The sequence below is a fragment of the Chelonia mydas genome, chromosome 16, assembly GCF_015237465.2.
Source record: "Chelonia mydas isolate rCheMyd1 chromosome 16, rCheMyd1.pri.v2, whole genome shotgun sequence".
NCBI lineage: Eukaryota > Metazoa > Chordata > Testudines > Cheloniidae > Chelonia > Chelonia mydas.
In genome coordinates, this window is record NC_057857.1 from 16,579,760 (window position 1) to 16,605,201 (window position 25,442).

At 45.4% G+C, this 25,442-nt stretch overlaps 1 protein-coding gene across 2 annotated transcripts in view; it reads left to right on the forward strand.

The window, feature by feature from the left end:
- Positions 1-1,062: 1,062 nt before the first annotated feature.
- Positions 1,063-25,442, forward strand: part of ADAMTSL2 (ADAMTS like 2) — a 46,260-nt gene continuing 21,880 nt past the window's right edge. For both annotated transcript variants that reach the window (XM_043530440.1, XM_027823457.3), the window contains exons 1-11: positions 1,063-1,225; positions 3,171-3,285; positions 5,918-6,060; positions 7,351-7,426; positions 8,250-8,352; positions 10,685-10,830; positions 10,933-11,056; positions 13,231-13,311; positions 14,750-14,925; positions 16,933-17,275; positions 18,928-19,309. In XM_043530440.1, the coding sequence (XP_043386375.1) occupies positions 3,172-3,285; positions 5,918-6,060; positions 7,351-7,426; positions 8,250-8,352; positions 10,685-10,830; positions 10,933-11,056; positions 13,231-13,311; positions 14,750-14,925; positions 16,933-17,275; positions 18,928-19,309 (1,688 nt within the window). In that variant the 5' untranslated portion in view covers positions 1,063-1,225; position 3,171. The remainder of the gene's footprint in view (positions 1,226-3,170; positions 3,286-5,917; positions 6,061-7,350; positions 7,427-8,249; positions 8,353-10,684; positions 10,831-10,932; positions 11,057-13,230; positions 13,312-14,749; positions 14,926-16,932; positions 17,276-18,927; positions 19,310-25,442) is intronic.

Genomic DNA, 25,442 nt, shown 5'->3' on the forward strand with positions numbered 1-25,442 from the left:
TGGCCCGGTCGGTGATGCCGACCCGAGCCACCAGAGTCCCTTTTTGACTGGGCGTTCCGGTCAAAAACCGGACGCCTGGCAACCCTAACTGGAATAGGTAAAGCAGCACAGTGTCTGTGTGTAGGCAAGGCCCGGGATCCTTCCTTGACGTGATAGGAAGGCTTGCGTGTTCCAGTGACCCTGAAAGCAGTGCCGGCGAGAGCTTGAACTCCCAGCAGGGCCACCCAAGCTGGACAGGTCGAAGGGCCGTGAGCCGGTGAAGAGCAGTCCACTGGCCCGCCGGGCTGGGGGCTGAGCGATAGGCCAACAACCTATCCTCATGAGAAAGCTGAGTTAGAGCAAGCCGGCAAGGTGACCGTTCCGGGACGGCAGAGCCTTGTTCGTGTCCTTAGCGACGTCTGACGGCCCGGGGAAGGATTCACATTCCGACGGCCTCAGATGCCCTTTGCTTCCCTCTGGCTGTGCTATAAATCTGCGCGCCTGGCTGTGTGTCTTGCGTCGAGAGAAGAATGTGGCTGTGCTCTTGGAGCGCGTCGCCCGCACGGCCCTCTCATGGAGACGGCGGGGCCGTTATTGTAGAATACCCGTAGTCCTTTCCGTCGGCCCCGCCGGCCTGCCTGTGCGGCTGTCTCGCTCGGCCTGGCCTGCCTCCTTCCCCGCTAGACTCCCGGGGCGAACGCTTGGCGCTGCTGGCTCTGTGTCTGTGTGTGTCTGTCTCTCTCTTGGTGAGGGGAAACGCATGCGTACAACTCCCCGCTCCACTCCTCCACCAGCCTAGCCGCAGGAAACCAGCTGGCTGCTGCTGGCCTGCATCAGGGGAGCTGAGCGGGTTAAACCCTGGGCTTGGGGTGTGTGTGTGGGGGGGGGGAGAGACATCTCAGGGTGAGAAGTGTGAATTCCTCACAGTCTGTCTGACAGCTATAAAACCGACTAAAGCTGACTTGGGAAAGCCACTAGGCAGCTCCTCCTCGCTGGAAACCCAGGCTCTTTGGCTGCCCTTTGAAGTTTGAGGAGAGAGAGAGAGAGAGAGAGGGAGGGAGGGAGGGAGAGAGAGAGAGAGAGAGTTTGTGTGTCTGCAGCTCCTGCTCCTCCTTTTGCTGCTGCTGCTGCTGTTGCTGCTACTCACTCTTCCCCCCACACACAAGCCTTTGCACCTGGTGTCTGGAGCATCTTCAGCCTTAAAACAAACCCCTTGCACCTTGCTGGCACTTCCCAATTTTTCAAGGTATGGCTTATTTATTGTACTTTCATGGCAATGATACACACGTTTTTAAATATATTGATTTAGAAGAAGAAAAAAAAGAAACCAAAACAAGAAAAGACAACCCTTTCCCCCCAAAACCAAGCAAAAACTTGCTGAAGTGCCAGAAAAGTAACCAGCCCCTTTAGGTTCAGAGAGGCTGGTTTCCCCACCTGGATTCCTCGCTTTGGAGCTAGGTTAGACTTTGTTGGAGTCATGTTATGTGTCAGGAGACAGTTATATAACCTTGTAGAATTATTGGATGGGAAAGACGTTAAAGCTGTCTCTCTCTGCTTTGCCATTAGGACACTGGATTTCTCTCCTGTCCATAGACTCATTGATTTGTCCTTCAGTTTTTGATAGGTTTTTATTTTAGCTGGGGTTTTCTCTCCTACTCTGCTCCCTTAAAGATTTGGTTTATTTTTTTGACTGAACAAAGGATAACCCCATAGCAAGTTGTTTTATTGGCTTTGGCCCAGCAGTGTCTGGAAGTCTTAATGAAAACCAAGTGTAAGGCAAGTCTCAGCCACCTGTCCCCGGGACACACAGCCAAGAACTCTGGACTTCAATTAATCAGTGGACTCAGCTTTGGAAACCATCTTCAGAATATTAAGTCAATACACAGCGTGGTGGGGGAGGGGAGGAGGAGGAATTAGAAAATTAACTGATGATCCCGTTAAATGAGACACCAGCCAAATTTGTGGTGACTTTACCCCTAGGGCAAGGTTCCCAAAACTGCTACAAAAGCTCAGGTGGGGAAATGGGGAGAGTATGTAAGGGGTGGAAGAGACACTTTTATGCTCCAGACCTGATTGCAATCTTTCCCCCCCTCTCCCATGGGCAGTCTGGGTCTCACTTACCTTCCCACTTTATTGAATATTTACTTTTTAAGGGAAGTCTAGTGTAGGAGAGAGGTTTTTCCTTTCAAACATGTGGTGCTTTGATTGCCCTGAAACATGATTTCCTGAACTTGCTCATCTCTGTCTTCCACAGTGGGGGGTTCCACTTCACTCTAAAATGACTTAGGGTATTCCACTGCATTTTCTTTAAAGTCATGTCATTCTGGGGTGCTGGGTTTTCTTTTACCCTTCCTTCCAGAGATTCTGCAGGGGACAGAAATGAAAGGCTGATATTTGTGATTTTAACTTTGGAGGATTTCTTTGCTATAGGAACAGACTTTTCCATCCACAGGAACTAGAGTAGAACAAGAGGAACTGCTATTGAAAAAAGGAAAAATAAGGGCTGTCAATTGTAATCCCTTTTTCATTTTAATTATTGAGTGACAGGGCTGTAGCAGAAAATATTCCAATGACCTTGCTTTTTAAATGTCCAGCCATTTCTTCTTCTTCAATGCTTCCTGCACAGCATTTGCAACGCTTCACTCAACTTATAAAAACACCGACATGCTCTACATTTTGGCTAATTCTCTTGCTGTCAACTGCTTTCATGTAATTCTTTCAGAGACAGATCCTCAGCTGGTGTAAATCGATGTGAATCCATTGTCTTCAGTGGACACACACTGGTGATGGAGGGACTAACAGTGAAAATAAATTAGACTAACTGCCACACTGAGAGGGACATTGATCTCAAATGGAGCGACATTGATTTACACCCGTTGAACATCTGCCCCTATATTTTCTTTTAATTAATTAACTGTATAGCAATTATGGCCACTGTAAAAGTTCACCAGTCCTTTTTACAAGGTCGTGGTTCTTGCTAGTAAACAAACCCCTATTCTTGTTTATGATCACTGTTATTTTGCCTATTGGTGATGACGCAATAAAACAGGATAGTTGACGCTGTGCCTTCTATCTATCCCAAAGCGCAGTGGCTCTGACACTGTAATATTGATCTCATCTCTAAAAATCTGCCGTTAATGAAATTACACCAGCGTTTTGAATGGCATACATTTGGGCCTGTTGCTTTACAGAATGAAAATAATTAAATGGCGCTGGAGCAGCATCTTCATCTGTGAAAGTTCTCACCTGAAGGGGACCCTGGCCATTGTCCTCTTTGTAGGAAACATTGCCTTTGTGATATCTCAGGTAAGTGTAGCAACTTGGCAGGTAAAATGCTGGTGCTGAAAGGATAGCTCCATGTTTACCTGGCAAACTGGTTTCTGAGCTCCCATAAGGAAATAGGCATGTCCCATTAAGCCCAGGTATTCTCCAGCACACGGGTCTTGTTTTTACGCTGTGTTTTAGAATCTGCAAGCAAAGACTCTTGAACATATGCGTTAGTTATTCCATTGGCAGGTTCTCCTTCTGCAACCTGGATCTCATTAAGAGGGATCTCACCTTATCCCCAGTGTTTACAGAAAATGACACATAATTCTGCATGTTCGTTAGGTGGAACAGTTCCTTCTCCCCGGTTCTTGTTCAGTTGCTAGATTTTTTGATTCCTTTTCATAGAACGTCTTTATCCTTGCTCAAGAAGCACAGAATTTATTGAACTCCACAGCCAGGAGAGTGGATGGAAACATAACCCCCCCCAATGAAAAATTAATCTTCTAGCCCCATGGAGATGATAAATCCTATGTTTATTGAGAAAGACTCTTGCTATGCATGTGCAGAGTGGTAGTGGCAACACATTAAAATCCCAGAGCCAGCATAGGGATGGGTATGGATGGGCGGGAATGGTGGCAGAGCCATTGATAGCATTCCCGCCTGCTGCACCCTGATGGAAGCAGTGTGCATCACCCTGGCACCTGCTAACAGCAGTGTCATCAAAGGAAAGCTGGGCCCTGGGAACATCTCCCAAAGTGTCAGGCCATGCACCGAAAAAGGATCCATTAAGTGCATCCCCAGCCTTTGTAACATCCAGGGAGATGGTTGGGAAGAGATTTTCTGTTCTCTCTTCTACTTCACCACCCATGCACCCACACAAGGCAGGCAAGGGTTTTGCTTTGGGTTTGGAAGGTGCTGTTTCCTTTGCTTTTGTAATTAAACTGAAGAACTGCTATATTGGGTCAGACCAATGGTCTTGCTAGTTCAGTACCCTGTCTCTGACAGGGGCCAGTACCAGAATGTCAGGGGGAGTACACACAACTGGCCAGCTGGAGTGATCCACTCCTGCCTTCTACGCACAGCTTCTGGTAATCAGAAGTTTACAGTTGCCCTGGAGCATGGGGTCCCATCCTTATCTTAGCTAATAGCCATTGGTGGACCTATCCTCCATGAACTTACCTATTCTTTTTTGAACCCAGTTATACTTTTGACCTTCACAACATCCCACGGCAATGAGTTCCACAGGTTAGTTGTGTGTTGTGTGAAAAAGTACTTCCTCTTGTTTATATTATACCTGCTGCCTATTCATGTCATTGGGTGACCCCTGGTTTTTGTATTGTGGGAAAGAGTAAATAACACTTTTTTCCCCACATCATTCATGACTTTGTAGATCTCTGTCATATCCCCTCTTAGTGGTCTCTTTTTGAAGATGAACAACCCTAATCCTTTTAGTCTCTCCTTGTGTGGAAGCCATTCCATACCCGTTGGTCAACCTAACTCTTCAACATCCTGCGTCTGAATTCAGTGGGGACCAAGGATCAGAATGTACTGAAGAGTTAAGGGTACTATCTTCATCTGGGAGGTTTTGGGGGCCCCTCCTGACTCCATCATACTTCCCATTTTAAGTTAATGGGAATTCTGACTGAGTGAGGACTGAATGGGAAAACCCATGCTTCTGGGTTTTCCCGTTTCCCTGGGAAGTGGGTGGGGAAGGCGTAGAAGTTGCATAAGGCCCCGGATTAGAGCTGGTTGAAAATGTTCTGACAGAACAGTTTTCCATTGGAAAATGCTGATTCCACAAAAATGTTTTGCAGGAATGCGTCGATGTCAACAAAATTTCATTAAAAAAATCAAAATGATTCATTTTAATGGGATCAAAACATTTAATTTCAACCTTATTGAAATGTTTTGTTTTGATTTTTTGTTTCAAAAGTACCTTTGCATTCTGAAATTTATATATTATATTATATTTATTATAATAAAGTAAAAATCAAAATGAAATGGTTAGACTGACCTGAAACATTTTTGCAGAAAATGCCATGTCATGGGAGTTTCCGAATATTGACGTTTCATTCCAATTTGGAACAAAAACATATTTTGAAATTGTGGAATTTCCCACGAGACGGCACTTCCAGTTCCTGCACAGCTCTACCCCCAGTGTAGTGGGAAATGCTGTGTCTCTTCTGTGTATAGGGGTCCATGCCATGGAGAAGCCACTCACGTAGACTCCTCATCCCCTGTGTGCTGTGATTCTGTGCACGAGTATGCAGCATGGGGTGGGTTGAGGAGAACATGGCTTGTGAGCTGCATGGATCCACCACATAGCGGAGCGGCACGGCAGGCCGCAGTTACTGCTACCATTATGCTTGGATACTATGGTGATGGGTGCTATAAAAAACCCCAAGATTTCTACAGGCAGACTGTTCAGGGGCTCCATGCCCTGTTCCGCAGTTGGAGGGTGATCCCATTCCTCTAATATGCTCACCTTTCCCCCACTCAAAGCCCTCTCGCTTGGACTTTGCCCCCGCCAATCCAGTTTTGGCCCTGAGCGGTGTCTGCTGTCTTGGGGCCTGATATCACTGAGTGCAGAACTCCTAGTCAAGCTAACTCAGCCGTGTAAATGTTTAACGCCTCTTCTCTTCTGAACATGAATGCCCGGCATTGCGAATAGGATAACGCGCAGACGTCCAACAGCCTTGAGGAAGGAGCAGATGTCACGGCATACTGGTGGGGGGAATGGACTAAATGGACAGCATGCACGAGAACCTGTGGGGGAGGTGTCAAATCCCAGGAGAGGCATTGCCTCCGGCAGAGGTACTGTCAAAATAATTAAGTGACACACATGTACTACGTGCGTAGAAGATTGTAACACCATCTACCTGACCTGTTAGGCAAACTGCACAAAATTCTGCTCTCGGTCACATTCTGGCAACCCCACTGAAATCTGTGGACGTTAGCCTTCATATCCCAGAGGTGAATTTGGTCCAGTAAATTACACCGTAGCAAACGTGTCATTCGTGAAATGTGCTGGATTGAAAGCCCTGGAGAATGAACATCTCTGTCTGTCCACAGAACAGAGACGCACACACGAGCTTCCTGCCATTGTGCTCCAGTCCTGAGCAGGAAGGGCCCCCTCCGAGGATGAGAAGGCTGTCGCCTCGCTCTGTCCATTCAATGACCCTGCAGCCTGTCTGCTCATGCAACCAAACAGAGTGTCTGTCAGTGCCAGTGAGACTGGGTGTTTTTATGATGTGGATGTTTGTCTTCTAGGAGCTGGGCTAAAAACACCATCTCATTCCTCTCAAGCCACTAAATTGATAGAGTCATAGATTTTAGAGCCATAAGGGACCATTAGATCATCTAGTCTCACCTCCTGTATAACATAAGTCAGGGAATTTCATGAAGTTATTCCTGTATGTGCTCAATAACTTGTGTTGACTAAAGCATATAATCCCACAAAAGATCTGTCTGTCTATCTATCACCGTTCAAGGTGTACTCAGTGTGCTGAGCTCTTTTGAGAGCCTGTCCACTGATTTGGGTGCCCAAAGGGAGCTGAGCACTTTTGAAAACCCGGGTGTGGGTGCTGAACCCTTCTGAAATTGCGAGCGATGAAGTGCAAAATATAAAAATCAGATCTTGCTTTCATCCGCCAAATCTCCAAATGCTTCACAGAATCTATCTATCTATCTATCTATCTACTATCTATCTATCTAGCTAGCTAGCTAGCTAGCTACCACATTTCATGTCTAAATAGAGTAATTAACAAAAATCTGTGGTGGCTTGAACTGTAACTTAACAGTTAAGTAGAAGCACCCACTGAACTAGATTGCCTTTGGGGCAAGGCCTGACTTCTTTTTTAGTAAATAGTTCATGGCACCTCACACAGTGGGGCCCCAGCACACTGGAGCCTCTGGGCGCTGCTGTAATAAACTTAATAAGCAATGATAATAATTGAAGTAAATGGCACCTTTGTCATTGACTTCAATGGGATCATGGTTTAAGGCATTGCCACTATTTACGGGAACCCCTACAAAAAACAGGGAATGTAGATTTTATTTGTCAAAGATTATAACCCCATGTCTAACCAACATTTCTTTATTCAGAAGAAAGTCAGTGAGTGGGCTTGCTAATAAAACTTGCACTGGGACATCCAAAAGATACCAGCTCTGCAAAGTACAAGTAAGAATATTCTTTTCTCATGGGAAATGTTCCAAATAATATATTTTTAATCCTGATCCCTGGATTCAGGGGACATTCAGGGGAGCATTGGGAGTGCTTGCATCACCCTAATGGAGGCAGGGAGGAGGTGGAGCCAGGAACCTGCCCATCTTTTTAGATTAACACAACAGTATTTCTGGGTAGCTGGGAAACTGACAGGCGTTCATCTTGTCACATATCCAAAACCAAGTGACTGTATTTTGATTCTTGGCTTTCGATGGCTCCCATTACTGCAATATCTGAACACCCCACAGGACCCCTTTGTGGTAGGGAAGCGGCACTGTCCCCCATTTGACAAACAGGGGGATTGAGGCACAGAAAGATGAAGTGACTTGGCCTCATGCGCAGAGTGAGTCTGTAGAAGAGCTGGAAACAGAATCCAGCTCAGCATCTTAGCCATTTGTAGCCCGTGGGTGGTGGTAGCAGCTGCCCCCCTTAAGTGGGGATTTTGTTTGGTGGAACTGCCTCTTTCCTTGCCCCTGGATTGTGGGACCACAGAGAAAGTTTCAATCAGTGCCTGCAGTCTCCCACCTCCCCCTGCACCAGCGTTGCTGTGTGTCAGGTGCTCTGATGACAACTATGGTGGGAGCAGAAGGAGCTGAGCTACCTTGCAGAAGGCTCTCAGCCTTTTTCAGTATTAGGCCCTTTAAGACATAGGCCTGCACCAGGCTCCATGGCCTGGAGCAGGCCGTGCAATGCTAATTGTGGAAGCGGCCAGTTGAGGTGTGCCAGAAACCTTTCCTGCATTTTGTTTTCATCAGGATATTAATGTATCCCATTCTAGGAGTGCCCTCCTACCGGAAGGAGCTTTCGAGAGGAACAGTGTTCATCATTTAACTCCCATGTGTATAACGGAAGAACGTATCAATGGAAACCTTTATATCCTGGTAACAAGACATGCTTTGTGTGTTCTATAACACTTAGCCAAAATATTTTGATAGTTACAATGCTATATCCTTCAGGAAGACTCAGGGACACCACCTGCCCAGGCTCAAAGGAGCATTCTGCAGCCACAAAGCATTTTTTTAAAAAAAAATTACAAATTAGCTCAAAGGCTGGATCCTGCAGTCCTCTCTCGGGCAAAACTCCCATTGACTTCGGTGAGTTTGGACTTGCAGGCTTGAGTGTTAAAGAAGCTGGTTTGCCCAAGCTAAATGTCCAATGAAGAGTTTAGTGTGGCCATGGTATTGACTCATTTCATTTCAGTGACATTTGGTCTCACACACAGACGTCACCTCTGTAAATAGCTCTCTGTTTTATCTAGTGTCACTGAAATGAAACGAGTCAATTCAATGGTTACATAGGATAAAACTTTTTAAATTGCCTATGTGGCCTTGGAGCCTACATCCCATGTTCATAAATGACTCAGGCACTTAGCTATAGATTTTTCCATCAGACTTTGGCTCCTAAGGACCAGATTTTTAAAGGTATTTAGGCACCTACAGATGCAGATAGGACTGAGTGGGATTTTCAAAAGCATCTAGGCATTAACTCCCATTGACTTCAGTGAAAGTTAGGCACTTCTGAAAATTCCAGAAGTCCCTGTCTGCATCTTCAGTTGCTTGGATAGCTTTGAAAATGATCTTTGATAATCTGGCCCCATGTGCCTAAGGCTCAGATTTTTAAAGGTATTTAGTTGTTGTGCTCAGCATTGCAATGCCTCACTGATTTAGGAGTCTAAATCTCATTTTCAAAATAAGAGTTAGGCTCCTAAATCAGTGAGGCATTGCAACACTGAACACGGCAACACCTAAATACTGTCAACAACCTGAGTCTAAGTCTCTTTTGAAAATGGGAGTTCGGGTCCCAAGGCGCTTTTGAAAATGTTATCCATCATGATTGGGCCTTGTCTGGGGGTGCCAGGAGAACCCTTGTGTCAGTCTGTGCAAAAGCCAGGGACATTCAGGGGAGCATTGGGAGTGCTTGCATCACCCTAATGGAGGCAGGGAGGAGGTGGAGCCAGGAACCTGCCCATCCTTTTACATTAGATGCACCATCCAAAAAGAAGGTGCAGCCTGCAGACCTTCTGTACATAGCAGGGAGCAGTTGTGCCTCATGCCTTCTCTTTGTCCTGCCTGCAGTGATACAAGTCCATGATGCACCCCAACCCCTGCCCAGGTCAGGCCTGTCTGGTAGAATTTGGCCCATAATATGAAGGTGGATAAATGATTCATAATCAATAATTTCTTTGTCCAATTTTGCCTCTTTCCTGTGGCCAGGTGGAAATTTCCACAAATATATTCACTATTGGAAATTATTCACCCAATTGGTTCAGTGAATAATTCTTGATCTGTAGCTGGTATGCAAGCAGCTCATTGTGAGATTCGGAAAAGGGTATTTTGAAATTCATGCTGTTTTAATGGGACATATAGGTCAGCTGGTATATTTTTGTTCCCTGACTAGTTGTGTGTAACTCTTAGAATCAGGTTGCTGGAGCAAACGTGAATTTGCAATTTGTTTCAGTGAATGTTCCTGTCAGTGGATTTAGCCACCTGGATATCTGTGGAAAGCAAATGCAGCTGGGGGTCTGGGGTGGGAGTGCATACAGCCCAAATTAATTCATTAACAAATTCAAATTAAAACTTGTCAAAGAGTTTGCTGTGCTTGTCCATATACAGCTGTAAATCTTATTTTATCTCTGTGTTAGTCTACCTATTTAATCTCCATAGATATAAAAGAATATATTAATATATAGTTATTAGATATATAACATTGTATATATGTATGACATAGCTATATATCATATATAGATATATTAAAACACACTTTTGTATTATACTGCAACCCCTTACACAGGTGAGTAGTCCTTACTCCTGCAAGTAATCCCCATGGATTGATGTTAGCTCTATAGTTTATAAATACATAGATTTTTCAAAGCTGTCTTGGAGATGCCCACCCTCTAAGCAGCTTTGAAAATTCTCAGCCATAATGTATATATAATTGATAACATTAGTGCATGGTATGACTTGCAGGAGGTAAGGACCACTTCCCAGTGCAAGGATTGCAATGCTGGGCCTGTCATGTTATCATCATGTTATCATGCAATCCCTAATCTAGTTTCCAAACCCTGGAGATGGTAGCTCCTGAAATGTGGCTAACCGTGCAGTTCATCATCCCATTGATGTTGTTATCTCTCTTAGCAGACATTAGTTGACATTGGTAGGATGAATGATTGTGTTTCTCCTGTTTTGAATCTATGTTTATATCCTTTCCCCTTAGATGACTATGTTCACATTTCTAGCAAGCCCTGTGACCTCCATTGCACCACTGTGGATGGTCAGAGACAGTTAATGGTTCAGGCTCGGGATGGAACATCCTGCAAATACACTGATTTCCGAGGGGTTTGCGTGTCTGGAAAATGTGAGGTTGTTAAACATTATAGCAAAAATATTGTCAGTAGCATTCAGAAAATTACCATGGGTGCAATATTTGCCTGGCCCTCAATACTCTATTTACCATTTTTCTAGCCAATTGGATGTGATGGGATTCTATTTTCCACCCACATGTTGGATAAATGTGGGGTTTGCCAAGGGGATGGGAGTAGCTGCACTCATGTCACTGGGAGTTACAGAAAAGGAAATTCTCATCTCGGTAAGACTTTACCTTTCCCCATATTTGTAGCGTATGTCTTTTAACATAGCTTTTTTGGTACATTAGTTTCAGTTTCAAAATACTACCAAATGCCTTTTTGTTTTCTGGGGTTCTTTCCTTTTTTCATGTTCTGTCTTTTTTTAAAACTGTCACTCTTATGTTTTAGGACAGGGGAAACCCTTCTTTTAAAGGATACAGGTAACCTAGCAAGGATTGAGAATCACACTGATCCAAAATCTGAGCCTCATTGCACTGAATCTTGGAGCAGCAGAGTTATACAATGGACCAATCTCAGTTATAAGGTCTTATTTCTAGTTACCACTAAAGCTAAGAATAAATGCTTTACAACAATGGGAAGCTAGGATATCTTTGAAAAACTAGGATTCCCAGAGTTAATATAGCATAAAGTGTTAGAGCCTAATTCTTCTTTCACTTACGCCAGTGAAAATTAGGAATAACTCCATTAAAATCAATGGTTGACATCCTCAGTTGGTGTGAATCAGCACAGCTCTATTGACTTCAGTGGAGCTACACCAATTTACATCTGCTGAGGATGTGATCCAGTAATTACACTGGTATCAGATCAATGTAAGAGAGAGGAGAATCAGGCTTGTCATCCCAAATAATGGTGGCTCCTGAGTGACCAGCCAAGAAATGCACCATGGTCCAACTACCAGGCTAGCTGCTGTAGCTAATAAAAGTTTTCAAATAGGCCTTCTTACAACAGTTCATTGTATTTGATCTGCAACCTACAGACTTTAGATGCAGTTATGAAGATCTCAAACACTCAGATATTACCCTTAATACCTTTGAGGCTTTCCCCCTTCTAATCTACCTTTTCCTTGTCCTTCTCCACATCGCAAGGTAGCAGTTCTGTACTTCTGAGGCCATTTTCAAGATCATATTTCAGACTATTTCAAGAAAATAATTCTAGGAACCTGGGATTTTTTCCATACTGGATCAGATAACTGGTTCATTTAGCCCAATATCCTGATTCCAGTTGTGGTCAGCAGGGGTGTCTTTTCATAAGAATTCTGGCAGGTGGTAAAGTTGTGTTAGCATGGAGAATGTTACATGGGATTGTATTCTAGCTTGGAAAGTCAGTGGAACGTACAGATTTATGAAAAGTCTGGGGTGGTACAAACCAAGGTCGGGGGTGTTGGTGGGGAGCAACTGCTGCCCTAATCCCACAGCAAATGGCATCCCTAATGATCAGTACTTGATGCTTCTAAATAAGGTATAACCCCCTCCCCTATAATATTCATAGACAAGTGTGCCCAGATCTATATGGAAGAATAATTTCTTCCTGACCAATATGAGAATCGTTTTACACACTGATGAATATGATTTGATTTTCCTTTTCTAAGTATGTATAACTGTAAATCTTATTATTGATCATAACATTATTCTGATTTAATTGCATGAGAAATATAAATGGGATGAACAGTAGGACACAAACGGTGGGTTCAGAAATACTGTTAGTATTTTTCTTAGTGCAATCAACACAATTGGAGCTACATTATAAGGCAAACGGGTGCTGGTTGACAAACAGTTTTCAAGATCAGTCTCAGTGTGTGAAGGTCCAGTAAAATGTGCCTTTGGGTCTATCTCCACTGCAACCAGGTGTGACTGCAGCATGTGTAGACATACCCAATCTAGCTTTGATCTAGTCATCTGGAATAACACTAGCGGTGAAGCTGCAGCAGCATGGGACAGTCACTTGACTGCATACCCAGGGTCCCTGTGCTGCCATGTCATCATTGCTATTGTTATTTAAGCTAACTAGACCAAAGATAGCTTGCCTATGTGTACATGTGCTGTAGTCACACCTCTGACTGCAGCGTAGACAGACTCTTATTCAGAGATTATGGGCCAGATCCTCAACTGGTGCAAACTGACGTTGCTCTGTTGAAGTGGATGAAGTTATGTCAGCTTACTGCTATGGAGGTTTTCACCCCCGGAAAAAGAGGCAGGAAAGCTACCTTATATGGATGGAAGTTAGGAGTAATATGATGGTTATTAACGGCTATCATTTAAAAAAATGTAATTGGGAAGGATCAAATGTTCAGAAAGCCATCTTTCCTGAAAAGTGACCAATCTTGATTCTTGAACTCATCTTTGTTCATATTACTGGTTATAGGGTTTTCCTTTCATTAACATATAGTTTTCCATAGGCTATTCCCTGGTAACACACATTCCTGCTGGAGCCAGAGATATCCAGATAGTAGAACGGAAAAAATCGGCAGATGTTTTGGGTGTGTATAACCTCTTGGTACTTAGCTGAAAATTGTGAGTGTGTGTGTGTGTGCGCACGCGCGTATTTACATTTTTTCTTTGCAAGTAAACGCATTTGTTGAGAATACATTTGCAGACATGGACCAAATCCTCAACTGGTGTAACTTGTCATAGCTCTGTTGAAGTCAATGGAGCTACACTGATTTACTCCCACTGAGAATCTGGCCCAGGCAGTGCAACATTTCAGTTGCTTTAACTCTGACCTGTTGAACAATGTATATTACTGTTGTTGCAGAGAATTGTACCAGATGCACATCCTTGATCTCAAATAATTGCTGTGCACCTTCATTTCTCTCTTGATCCCATGGAACTTCTGCATCTCAGTGAAAGTACATTGGCTATAGCATGCCCTCAGTAAAAAGCAAATATGATTTAGACTTTTGCCTCGTTGATATTGTGGTGGAAGGTGGCTAATGCCCATGACTGAATCCAGGTTTCAGATAGGTACAGGAATTGGATGGTGTGGGCAAATTGACTCTGCTCAAGTAACTCACACATATGCTCCAGTTAGTGTCAAGTTCTGATGCTGCCTTCAAGTTCCAGGGTTATTAGAACCATGGCTTAGGTGGCAAGATTTCCATGTGCCAAGAGAAGGATAATCTGTTTCATTTTCTAAAAAATGGAACTCCTGGTGCACCGAGTCATGAAACCCCACCCGTTTGTCTACAGCATGTGAAACCTTTATTATTTTAACATGTATATTGGGGCCAAAAGGCCACATTCAGGTTAGGCCCCGTTGTAGAAGGCCCTGTACAAACGTAATAAATGACAATTCCTGCTTTTTACAGTCTCGCACACATGTGCACAAAATACTGATGTGGAAGTAAAGTAACAATGGCAATAAACTTATTATGATACTCATGATGCTGACTGTTGTAAAGCACTTTGAGGTCTATGGATGAAAAGCATTATATGTGAGATAGGTGGTATTATTATTTATTTATTATTATAAAATAAATGTTCATTATGATGTTTTAGGATATTATTATAAAACAAATGTAATAACCTAAGTAAATGTCAGGTATTATCATCATCCAGGAAATAAAGATACTTGAACTTTGTATGGGAAGCAAATAGTAATGATTAAGATGTAATCAGCTTAATCTGAAGCAAGGGAGATTTAGGTTAGATAGTAGGAAAAACTTTCTAACTATAAAGATAGTTAAGTACTGGAAAAAGGTTACAAGGGAGGTTGTGGAATCCCTGTCCTTGGGAAGTTTTTAAGAACAGGTTAGATAAACACCCGTCAGGGATAATCTAGGTAGACTTGGTCCTGCCTTAGCGCAGGGGACTAGACTAGATGACCTTTTGAGGTCCCTTCCAGCCCTACATTTCTGTGACTGCATATTTCTTTTGCATTCGATGAAGCTGGTTACCTGCTCTCTCTGTCTTTTTAAGCTGTTGCAGATGAAGCTGGGTACTATTTTTTCAATGGGAATTACAAAGTCGACAGCCCAAAGAACTTCAACATTGCAGGCACGGTGTTCAAGTACAGAAGGCCTATGGATGTTTATGAGACTGGCATAGAATATATCGTCGCCCAGGGGCCGACTAATCAAGGCTTGAATATAATGGTGTGCTCTGGCTTTTTATATTTGCAGGGATACAAATTACAGGAAGAGAACAGTTGAATTCTACTGATTTTTTTCCTCTTGTGTGTTTCGTAACCACATTCGTACCCGTGGTCAAATCCTCGGGATGCAGCCAGTAGCTGAGCTACATGCTAGGGAGCTTTACAGGTGGTTCTTGAATTACAGGTGGGGGGTGGGAAGCTCCCTGACTTCTCACAAATGTTTAAATTAAAGCAAGCCACTTGACAGTCAAGGCCCTCGTATTTCCCCCCTATCATTTGAACACTGTCCACAAGGCTTGGGAGGAAGTTTTCCTCTCCCCAGGCCATAAAACAGCAGCTGTTCCACGACTGCAGAGCGGCTTCTTTGCTGCTAATGTGGCCATGTCCCCACTGAGTTTTCTAGCTGTGGCAAAAATGCAATTCAGGGAGGAGACTGTTTGAACATGGCAAACAAGGAGAGGTGAGGCAGGTGAGAACCAAGGTTCTCCAGGCCAGATTCTCCCCTGGGATTGGATGGGTAAGGCCGCAGGGAGCAGAGGTGCAAGCAGCCTGCGACTTCCACTTTACATTGCAGCCCTCAAAGTGGGCGGAGCAGGCCCTTGATGCGGTGGGGTCAGGACAGCTGAGAGTCGCATTGATTCGATGGCTCCCTGGGGAATTTGTAAAGTTTCCCCTTCCCATGGATAAACACCCGCTCAGTAAACTTACTTCCAGCAGGGAAAGAGGATAAAGATTGCATCTTGGGGGTGAGCCTGACCCCGTGTTGCTGACTAACACGTTGTTTTACTGGCATCACCAGTTCAGAGAGAACACGGGAGCCTTTCAGATGCAGATCTGGCTTTAAATAATGAGTGCTGGTTTATTAAATTATCATTCTGGATGGATGACAAGCCTGGGCATGGGCAGGGGCGGGGGTGGGGGAGTTTGTCTATTCTTCTGCTTGGCATTAGTATCTCAGTCTACTGAAAAGGGGAAGACAATTGGGCCATCAAACAAAAAACTACCCAAATCTTAAAACACAATATTACTGCTATTATGAGTTCCACTGCAAGGAAAGGAAAGAAATTCATCCTTATGCAGAGAGTCTGCACACCAACCATGCATGCCTTAAATAGTGCATGGGCCTCTTTACGGGGTGAATTTCACCCTCTGAGCCAAATTCTGTCCTGGGTTCCCTATACGTGGCTTGCATTGAAGACACTGGAAACCCCTTTATATCCCAGGGAAATTATTAGTAAATAGCCATGGGACTGCAGGTGCCTTGAGAATTTTCTCTAGCACCGCATTACCAGATGTTTCTTTTCTTTTCTTTTTTTCCAGAAGGGATGATGGTAATAATTATGATGGATTTCAAGGTCTGTGCAGCTTTTTATTCAACCCCTCAGGGTTTAAGTGAGACTTAAATGGTGCACTGCCTTTGTGCCAGCCCTCTGCACCAGGGTGAATTCCCCCCACCTCCACGGGTTTTACAATGATCAGAATTGCTGGATGACTAATTCATAGCACATAATTCATTGGGAAACTGAGTTTTGTTTTCTGTTGGCCAATTGTCTGTGGGCAGCTGACGATTTTTTCAAAATGATTCATAATTACCAAAGTCTTTCCTCACACCTTTCATGTGAAGATCACCAAGCACTTGAGAGAAAAAAATTGTAAAGTGTCATTATCCTCATTATACAGACTGGATGAATGAGGCACAGCGGGGATAAGTGGCTTGCCCAAGTCCTTATGGTCAGTCAGTGGAAGAGCTAGGACTAGGACCTAGATTTCCCAATCTAATGCTGTATCCACTGAGCAACACTGCCAAATAATTTATGATAAATTGCTGTGGTGCCAGTTACAATAGATCTATGATATGAACTGATTCCCTAGCAATATGGCAAAAGGCACATTAAAAATGGATAGATACTAACCAGCAGCCATTTGGAGACAATAAGGCAAAGTGTAGAATTCTATGCCAAATATACATTACATCTTGGTTAATAGTAATTTAATTTGCTTTGTTTAGGTATGGAACCAAAATGGCAAGAATCCATCCATAACATTTGAATATACTCTTCTAAGGAAGCCACATTCAAAAGTTATTCAGCCTATCTACTACACCTTTTCTGAATCCGAGAGCGAGGAAAGCAGAGAGTTTGATGGAGAAGTGCCTTTGGGGTTTAGCCAGCGCAATGCAAGCTACTTCGGCAAACTCTCCAGGGAAAGGATAGATTTGGCAAACCAGGTGTTTGGAAGGCAGGACACTGAGGAAGACCTGAACTTGAGCAAAGGTCAGGAAACCAATGAAGTTTATGAAAGAGCAGAAGCAATTGACTGTGAACCGAAACTGAAGGGCAAACAACCCAAAGGTAAGGAGGAGGCCTGGACCTTGCAATGCCGCTTTTCCGAGTTTTTGATGAGACGAATTCTGCTTCCTTGGTTAATTTTTTTGGAATCCTGGGAGAACTCGTAAAAATGTCTCTGCCTATCCATCCTCTTTGCCCGGAGGGCGCTGGTTTCTGGCGGGGCCGTAGGGATGGCTGCAGTTGCACATCCCAGCTGCAGGGGGCCATGGTGGTATTTGCTTTGCAGGCTGCCTTTCTATCTCCCTCTTCCCAATGCTCAGGACGCAGCTCCACTAGGTTCTTCCCCCAGCCCTCAACCCAACACCCCCCTACACCCACCCAGAACCCCCACCCACCCCAGCACCTCTCGCCTCCCACCCAACTCACCCCCACCCAGCACCCAAACCTCCTCCATTCAACCCAGCACCTCCTTTCACCCACCCAGAACCCCCTACCCCCACCCAACCCAGCACCCCTCATCTCCCACTCAACCCAGGACTCCTCATCCCTCATCCAATCCGCCCCCACCCAGCACCCCTCTACACCCAGCCAACCCAGCACCCCTCACCTCCCACCCAACTCACCCCAACCCAGCACCCAAATCTCCTCCATTCAACCCAGCATCTCCTTACACCCAACCCAGCACCCCTCATCTCCCACTGAACCCAGGACTCCTCATCCCTCATCCAATCCGCCCCCACCCAGCACACCCCTACACCCAGCCAACCCAGCACCCCTCACCTCCCACCCAACTCAGCCGCCCCAGCACCCCTACCCCCCAGGTCCTCCCTACACCCACCCAGAACCCCCTACCCCCACCCAACACAGCACCCCTCGCCTCCCACTCAACTCACCCCAACCCAGCACCCCCTACTCCTAGTACCCTCCTACACCCACCCAACCCAGCACCCCTCACCTCCCACCCAACTCACCCCAACCCAGCACCTCCTACACCCACCCAACCTGGCACCCCTCACCTCCCACCCAACTCACCCCCCACATAGAACCCCCTACCCCCACCCAGCACCCAAACCTCCTCCACTCAACCCAGTACCTCCCTAAGCCACCCAACCCAGCACTCCTCATCCCCCATCCAATCCACTCCCACCCAGCACCCTCCTACACCCACCCAACCCAGCAGCCCCCATCCAGCACCTACACTCACCCCTGCCCAGCATCCCCCATCCCTACCCAACCCATCTCCACCCAGCTCCCCTCTACACCCTCCTAGCCTGCCCCCACCGAACCCAGCACCATCTCCCTGCACTCCCGCTACCCCAGCGCCTCACCCAACCCAGCCCGCAGCCCCTGGTTGTGGGAGGACAGGGAAAGCTGTGGCTTATTCTGTCTTCTCAGTGCTGGACAGAACGTCTGAAGTAGTGGGGAGTGGAGCAAAACCAGAATTTTCCCTTAGCAAAAGCTCTTTCCTGTGACACATGTAACTGGAGAAGCTCTTCAGAACCTGGCAGCTATGAACTCCCAGTCCTCCAGTGTGAGTAAGTGTGATCCACAGGGCCTAACTGCCTGTGAACAACTGCCACAGATACCACCAGCCACTCCCGCTGTCCCTTGACCCAGCTGCACAGACCCATCGCCTGCACTTTCTGCTTCTCCCATCTCCTGTGTTGAGTTTATTTTGTGGTTGTTGTTCCATCCCCGGCTTTGCTCCAATCCAGATTCAAATGCAACCAGGTCTGCTTACCTGACAGACAGAGATGACAGAGACTTTGACTCGCGATTCACCTCCACGGAGTTCCTGTCAGAAAATGCAATTACCGACAAGCTTCTGGACAAAACCTCGGACTCGAAAGAATTAGTTCGGAACATGACCATGAACAGCATCTTTGCCCCAGGGGACCCAATCAACTCCGTGGGCTCGCACATAGACAGCCTTTACGTTGACTACGAAGACAACGAAGGGGTGATGACGTACAGCATCAATGGCACCTACATGGAGCTGAGCAGCGACAAAATAATTAACACTTCATCAGAGACTCAGTTCTCGAATGCTACCGTTACCCTGACCAGCCCCCAAGGGAACAGAACCCACAAAGCCAGGTAGGGGACGCGTTTTTAATAATATTCAATCCCATTGATTTCTGTGCTGTTCTCTCACATGCATTGCACTTAGGGCAGTCCAGGTTACACATTTTGATCTGTAAGGTAAGTAGGATGAAGACATCATAAAAGGTTTCTGCAAGAGGTTAATTTGCAAGGAAAATTCAAAAATGCCGTCAGGGGAGGGAAAAGAATTGACACCTTAACAAGATAAAAAAGTCACTGTCCACATTAAAGGGACATTGGCCACTGTATTTTTATAGCTTATTGCTCTCTGTCTATTGTCGCATTTCATTAGAGGACTGAACATAATAAAACCTCTTTTCCTACTAATTTTGAGTGCTCTTATTTGACCAACACTTATTTTCCCCTGCTCCCCTTTCCTTGTATTTCTAATGCAGCAGAAGTTGGTATGGCTCCTTTTTGTGTACTTGTGGTTGATTGTCATCCACCAGCATTGTCATTGATGCCAGCAGAAATGTGCAGACAGTAGCTTCGGGGAATCACCTCTGTTAGTTAACTGCTGCTCGAGAGCCAGAGGGGGGAGGATAACAGCTTTTGTGCAGGCCCTACCAAAATAGGTTGGTTTGTTTCTTTGATTTGATTTAATTGCTGAAGAAGCAGTGGTGTTAGTTGATATTTATTAAGCATACGGAAACACTACCTACCAGCTGCTTATTTTGAGCTAGGTCAGATATGGGGCATGAACTACAAAGCCCCTTGACTTGGTGTTTTCTATTGACTCTACTATGAAATGTTATTGGTTGTTAAACAAGGCATAGAGAGTATTTAACAATTATATGTACAGACAGGCAGGGCATGGATTAACGGGGATCTAGGGACACACGGTTCCCCTTGTTAAGTAGTTTACTAAGAAAGAAATTCCCTGTAAGGACTAAATTATGGATCTTCAGCCATTTCCCCCCCTATCAAATAGTTATCTTTGGGGCTGACAGTACAGAGAAACAGTACAATTTACTGTAAAATTGGCACCTGTCCTAGTGAGCACACTGCCTTATTCACAGTTACTCTATGTGCTGGGAGATCTGGTGGCAGATGCTGTCCCCTGCCCTAGGGGTGCATTGGGGCTGGAACTGTAGAGCAAGGGGCCAAAGGGGTGAATTTCTTGATCACAAGGCCACCATAAGGCAGTCATAAGAGGTCCTGCATTCCCCCTCACAACCACTGGTGCAGGGGCTGCTGGGGAGAGGGTCAGGAACACAAGAGGGTGTGTCGGAACAGGAGAGGGCATCTGTAGCACACGCAGCTAGAGAGATTCTGGGCTATTCTGGACTGCAAAGCAGCCAACAGGCAGCGCTCAGGATGCTGCCATCAATTCGAATACCTCCAGGACAGTTCAGATTTATCCCAGAGGCTGTTTTGGCTCCTGGAGCAGTCCAGAATCCCAAGGGCAAGAAGTGGATTCAAACAACCTTTGCCTGCCCTCCTACTCAATTGTGCCCTCTGTGCTGCGCCCTCGGGAGACACAGTCAGCCTTGGTGTCTGTTCTTGGTCCGGCCATTGATTTACTGTGTGACTCTGGGCAAGTCACTTCGTCTCTCTCTGCCTCGGCTTCCCCACCCGTAAATTGGGGCTAATGATACTGACCATTTGAAGTGGCTATAGGTCTGTGGATTGAAGGCACAATTGAAGTGCTCTGTGGGATTGCAATCTTTATGTCAATATATTTAGGCCCAAGAAATAACCATTAAAACAAACAAACATGCCAGCGAGCTCCCTGCTAAGAGCTTTAAAACACTGCTGAGGTACATTAGGTGTTAAGCCTGTCAGCTTTATTCAGTACTTGGCGTAGGAAAGGCTTTGCAAGGACTTTCTCCTGCGCTGCCTAGGAAAGCGCGAGTGTTTTGGGAGCACTTTCTGCAAACCAGGACTAGCGTCACTTAGCATCAGTGGCCTATAATTTAAAGATGAACGATTTGGAGAGAGTGGATGGCCCAGTGGTTATAGTGCACACCTACAACTTGAGAGGTCAGGTTCTGTTCCCCCGTCTACTGCTGACTTCTTATGGGATCTTGGGCCAGTCTCTTAGTCCCTCTGTGCCTCAGTTCCCCAGGTGTAAAATGGGGGTGATAGCACTGCCCTGCCTCCCAAGGGTGCTGTGAATTTTAAATGCATTAAAGATTGCAAGGCATTCAGATAGGAGGCCATATAGGCACCTAAAACAGAGAATTCTGCATATTAGCTGTGAAAGCCCCCAGTGACGCAAGGAACTTATTAAAATGCACTGTCTATTCTCCCCTCCAGCCCCTGACAAAGACAGTGTTAGTAAGAGTTAATCGTGTTGAACAGGGTGCCCATATCACAGTTTTCCTAGAAGCTTCTCTATTAAAATGTTCCCTTTCCCCCCACTCCCATTGAACTGAAGCAAAATGCTAATTTTCAGATCAAAATAGTCACTGATGGTTTAAACGAGTTATTGTTTTCTCAGATTGGGTGTTTATACCTGGGCATTGAAAGGCCCCGATTCTGCGTGGTGGCTGAATTGGGCTCGGTGCATGCTGGGAGTGTAGAAAGATGTCATTCGCAACTGTCCCACTAGTTATTGTCTGGCTCTGCACTGGGCTGACTTTCAACCTTGCCAGTTACCAGTGGTCCCCTAGGGCCATTCCGGCAGCCATCGATTGTCAGGGCACAGGGATGTCACAGCCATGCCAAACGGTCACCAGCCACACCCTGTGTGCTGGCAGCCAGGTGTGGAGGGGTGGCTTAGGAGTGCCACAAAGGCCCAGCTAAGCTGGAGGTAGGGCAGCTTTGTGCCCCCAGGGCAGTGCGGACCTGAATCCACACAGCTGAGACGCTGGCTCCAAGCACTCTCATTAGGAAGCAGGCAGTGAAAAACCGGCATGTGCTTCATTTAAAAAAAATTTTTTTTACACACTTCACTGAAACATTGTTCTCCAGCGTGGTTGTTCAAAGGGTACTTATGACATAATCGGCAACTTGTTCTTCCAAATATAGCGCCTCTGTGGGTGTGTGTGTTTGTGCGCGCCCGAGCGAGCTCTGCCAGAAAAGGCCAGACCACACTCCAGTGCATCTCGGCACATCATGTACTGCATAAATCCACAGCCCAGAGGACGGTGGATTGAACAGATAAAGAGTATGATTTATGGGGTCAGTTTCTGGAGATGCTAAGGAAAGCTGGCAGAAGGCAAATTGGAATTTTGTTGTTGTAAAACTGCTGGAGCCTTGAAAGCTTTTCATCACTTGGGTACAGATTGGAGGAGAGTGTGGAGGGATGGGCCCCAAACCTGCAGTGGATTGAGATCAACAGCTATGCTGTCAAGTCACTGGCAATTGAAAGCCACTCCATCGGGCTCCACAGTAGAGGGCAGTGACCAGAGGAAGCGGGAAGCAGTGGCTCTCTGCAGCCTGCTCCCATCAGATCCCGGTGGAATTCTAGTCAGTTGACCCAGGACTGACTACTCCTTAGGGGGAGTTTTGATCCTGGATCGCATGGTAACATGGCTTGCTTAGGAAAGGTGCAGCTATAGGGGAGGAAGGAACCAAGAGAACAACTGGGCAGATACCAATTTCCTTACAGATGTGCTCCCATCTTCTGTGTTTTTCCTGAGATCTTGGTTCATCTGCAGGCTCAGAGGATGGAGACCTCTGCCAATTCCATGTGGGTTGGGAAACCCACTCTCCCGATAGAGCAAAGCAGAGGGAACTCTGTGGCCATGCCTACACTCAGAGAAAAAGTGTATTTTTAACATGTTCACTAGACCACATGTTCACATATTGACCAGACAACTGTAGTTTTAATAGGTGTTGCTGGTCCAGGTAAACCCAAGCTCCCTCTGGTGTTGACCTCCACCAGTTAATGTGTTAAAACTAAAACTGCCTTGTCTGCATGAGGATTTTAACACATGTTAAAACCACACTTCTTTCCTAGTGAAGTCTGCAAGTGAAAACACAAGTTATTGGCAAACCATATGTGGATTTTCCCAGGGGCAACTTGTGGCCCTCTGCACTGAATTCTGCTCTCTGCTGAAGCTGAAAGGGTTACGCTGTTGGAACTGAGAGCAGAATTTGGCCTGTAACTGTTCTGATTTTCTTTTGGAAGAGAAGGTAAAAAAATATGGAACTAATCCATATTATTCCATTTGTACCCACAAAATACACAGGTATCTGATTCTCAATGGGCCCTATCTCACTGACTTCAATGGCAGCAGGATCAGACCCATATATGCTGGCTGGTAACATCTTGGGCCTGACTCCCCATTGATCTGCTTCTTGTACAGTCAAGTACACAAGTGCAAAGTAGGTGCAAAATGCTGTTAAATTGGAATGGTTACTGAGGTTAATCTACTTCACACTCACTTTGCACTGGTGTAAAAATCTGGATTAGAAAGCAAAAAATATGAGTCCAAACTCTTTGAATATTGAGCCTCTGCATTCACTTGTAGTTGTGAGGGTTATTCTTCTGCTGCAGAGACCCTTGCTTGAATCCGGCAGCCAAAACAATAGCAGATTCCAGAATGGTAATTTCTACCAGAAAGAGCTGTTTGCTTCTATGTCCCCAGGAAAGCAGCTCAGTATAAAGCCAATATGGGTGCGCCTGGCCTGTTGCAGAAAAGGGGGTGGTGCTAATTTTTGTTATTGTTGCTTGCTTCAGAAACATGGACACAAAAGATTGGAGGGGGAGGAAAATGGGTGACCTTAGCGCAACCCATAATAATCAGCATAATTTTAAAAAAAACCAGCCTGGTTGTATAACGACTCACTGCCGTTTGCATTTAGAAGAAAACAAAACAATAGTTATGTCTGCGCTCTAAATGGGAAGAGAACTAACTGTTACCATATGACAAAATGTCTAATTTATCTAGAAGTTGTTTCTGCAACATCCTTACTTGTAGAAGAAGCTCTTTGAGTTCCAATCACATACATTAAAGGGACACTGTTGAGGAGGGAGGGGTTCTAATCTCCAAATGTGATACAAGCCTATGTTGTGTGTGTGTGTAGGAAGATTAGGAAGAAGGGAGTAATGCCATACATATTCCAAAGATCAAATTCTTCACTCAGTTATTCCAGTTTCAGTCTAGAGCAGCGGTTCTCAAACTGTGGGTTGGGACCCTGTTTTAATGGGGTCACCAAGGCTAGCATTAAACTTACTGGGGCCCGGGGCCACAGGCAAAGCCTGAGGGCTTCAGCCCTGGGTGGTGGGGCTCAGGTTACAGGCCCCCTTCCTCGGGTTGAAGCCCTTGGGCTTTTGCTTTGGCTCCCCTGCCCGGAGCCATGGGGCTCAGTCTTTGCCCCCCTTGCCTCCTGGGATCATGTAGTCAGGGCCGGAGGGCTTGGGTGGGCTCAGGATTCGGTCCTCCATCCTGGGGTCATGTAGTCATTTTTGTTGTGAGAAGGGGGTCACAGCTCAATGAAGTTTGAGAATCCCCGGTAGGATAACCCTTTTGAAGTCAATGAATTCAGCGACATGGGTGAAAATCCAAAGGGATCCCCCATCATTGGAGTTATTTTGGAATCGCACTGGTGTGACTGAGAAAACAATATGGCCTGAAGTATTTAGGCGGTGCTCTCTTTCTCCAGATACATTTTTAAAACGTAAAAAGAACAGACGCTGATCACCATTTTTATGGGTCCTATGGAAAATCATCATTTTGTGCCTCCCCCCACTGGCTCTACAGCAGTAGTTAGTAAGAAGACAGTTGTTGGGACTGCGTTGACATCAGTGGGTGATGCTGGTCCAAAGCTGTTTGGGTGAGATAAAGCACTATTTATAGCCAGCCACGGTTGTGATTTTTAAACAAAAATAGCCATGTTAATTTCAGCTCCATTTCAAACACAGGAAGCGACTGTTTGCCAAAATGACAGAGGCAAAATCAGTGGGGAAAATGAGATTATTTTTAATTCTTCTAAGAGGTCATTACTAACAATGGAAGGAGGGTACGTCTGAAAGGGAGACGATAAAAATACTCAACAGTGTCCTTTTAAAGCTTTTATGTGACAGAATGGACGTGAACTTTTCTTATGAATCATAAATAAGGCAATTTCAGAGCTTCTGCTGCCTAGAAATCACACAAGCTGCATATCTTGCTAGGCCCGAGACAGCTGGAGATCAGGATAGAACCTTACATACAATTCTAAAACACGATAGCAA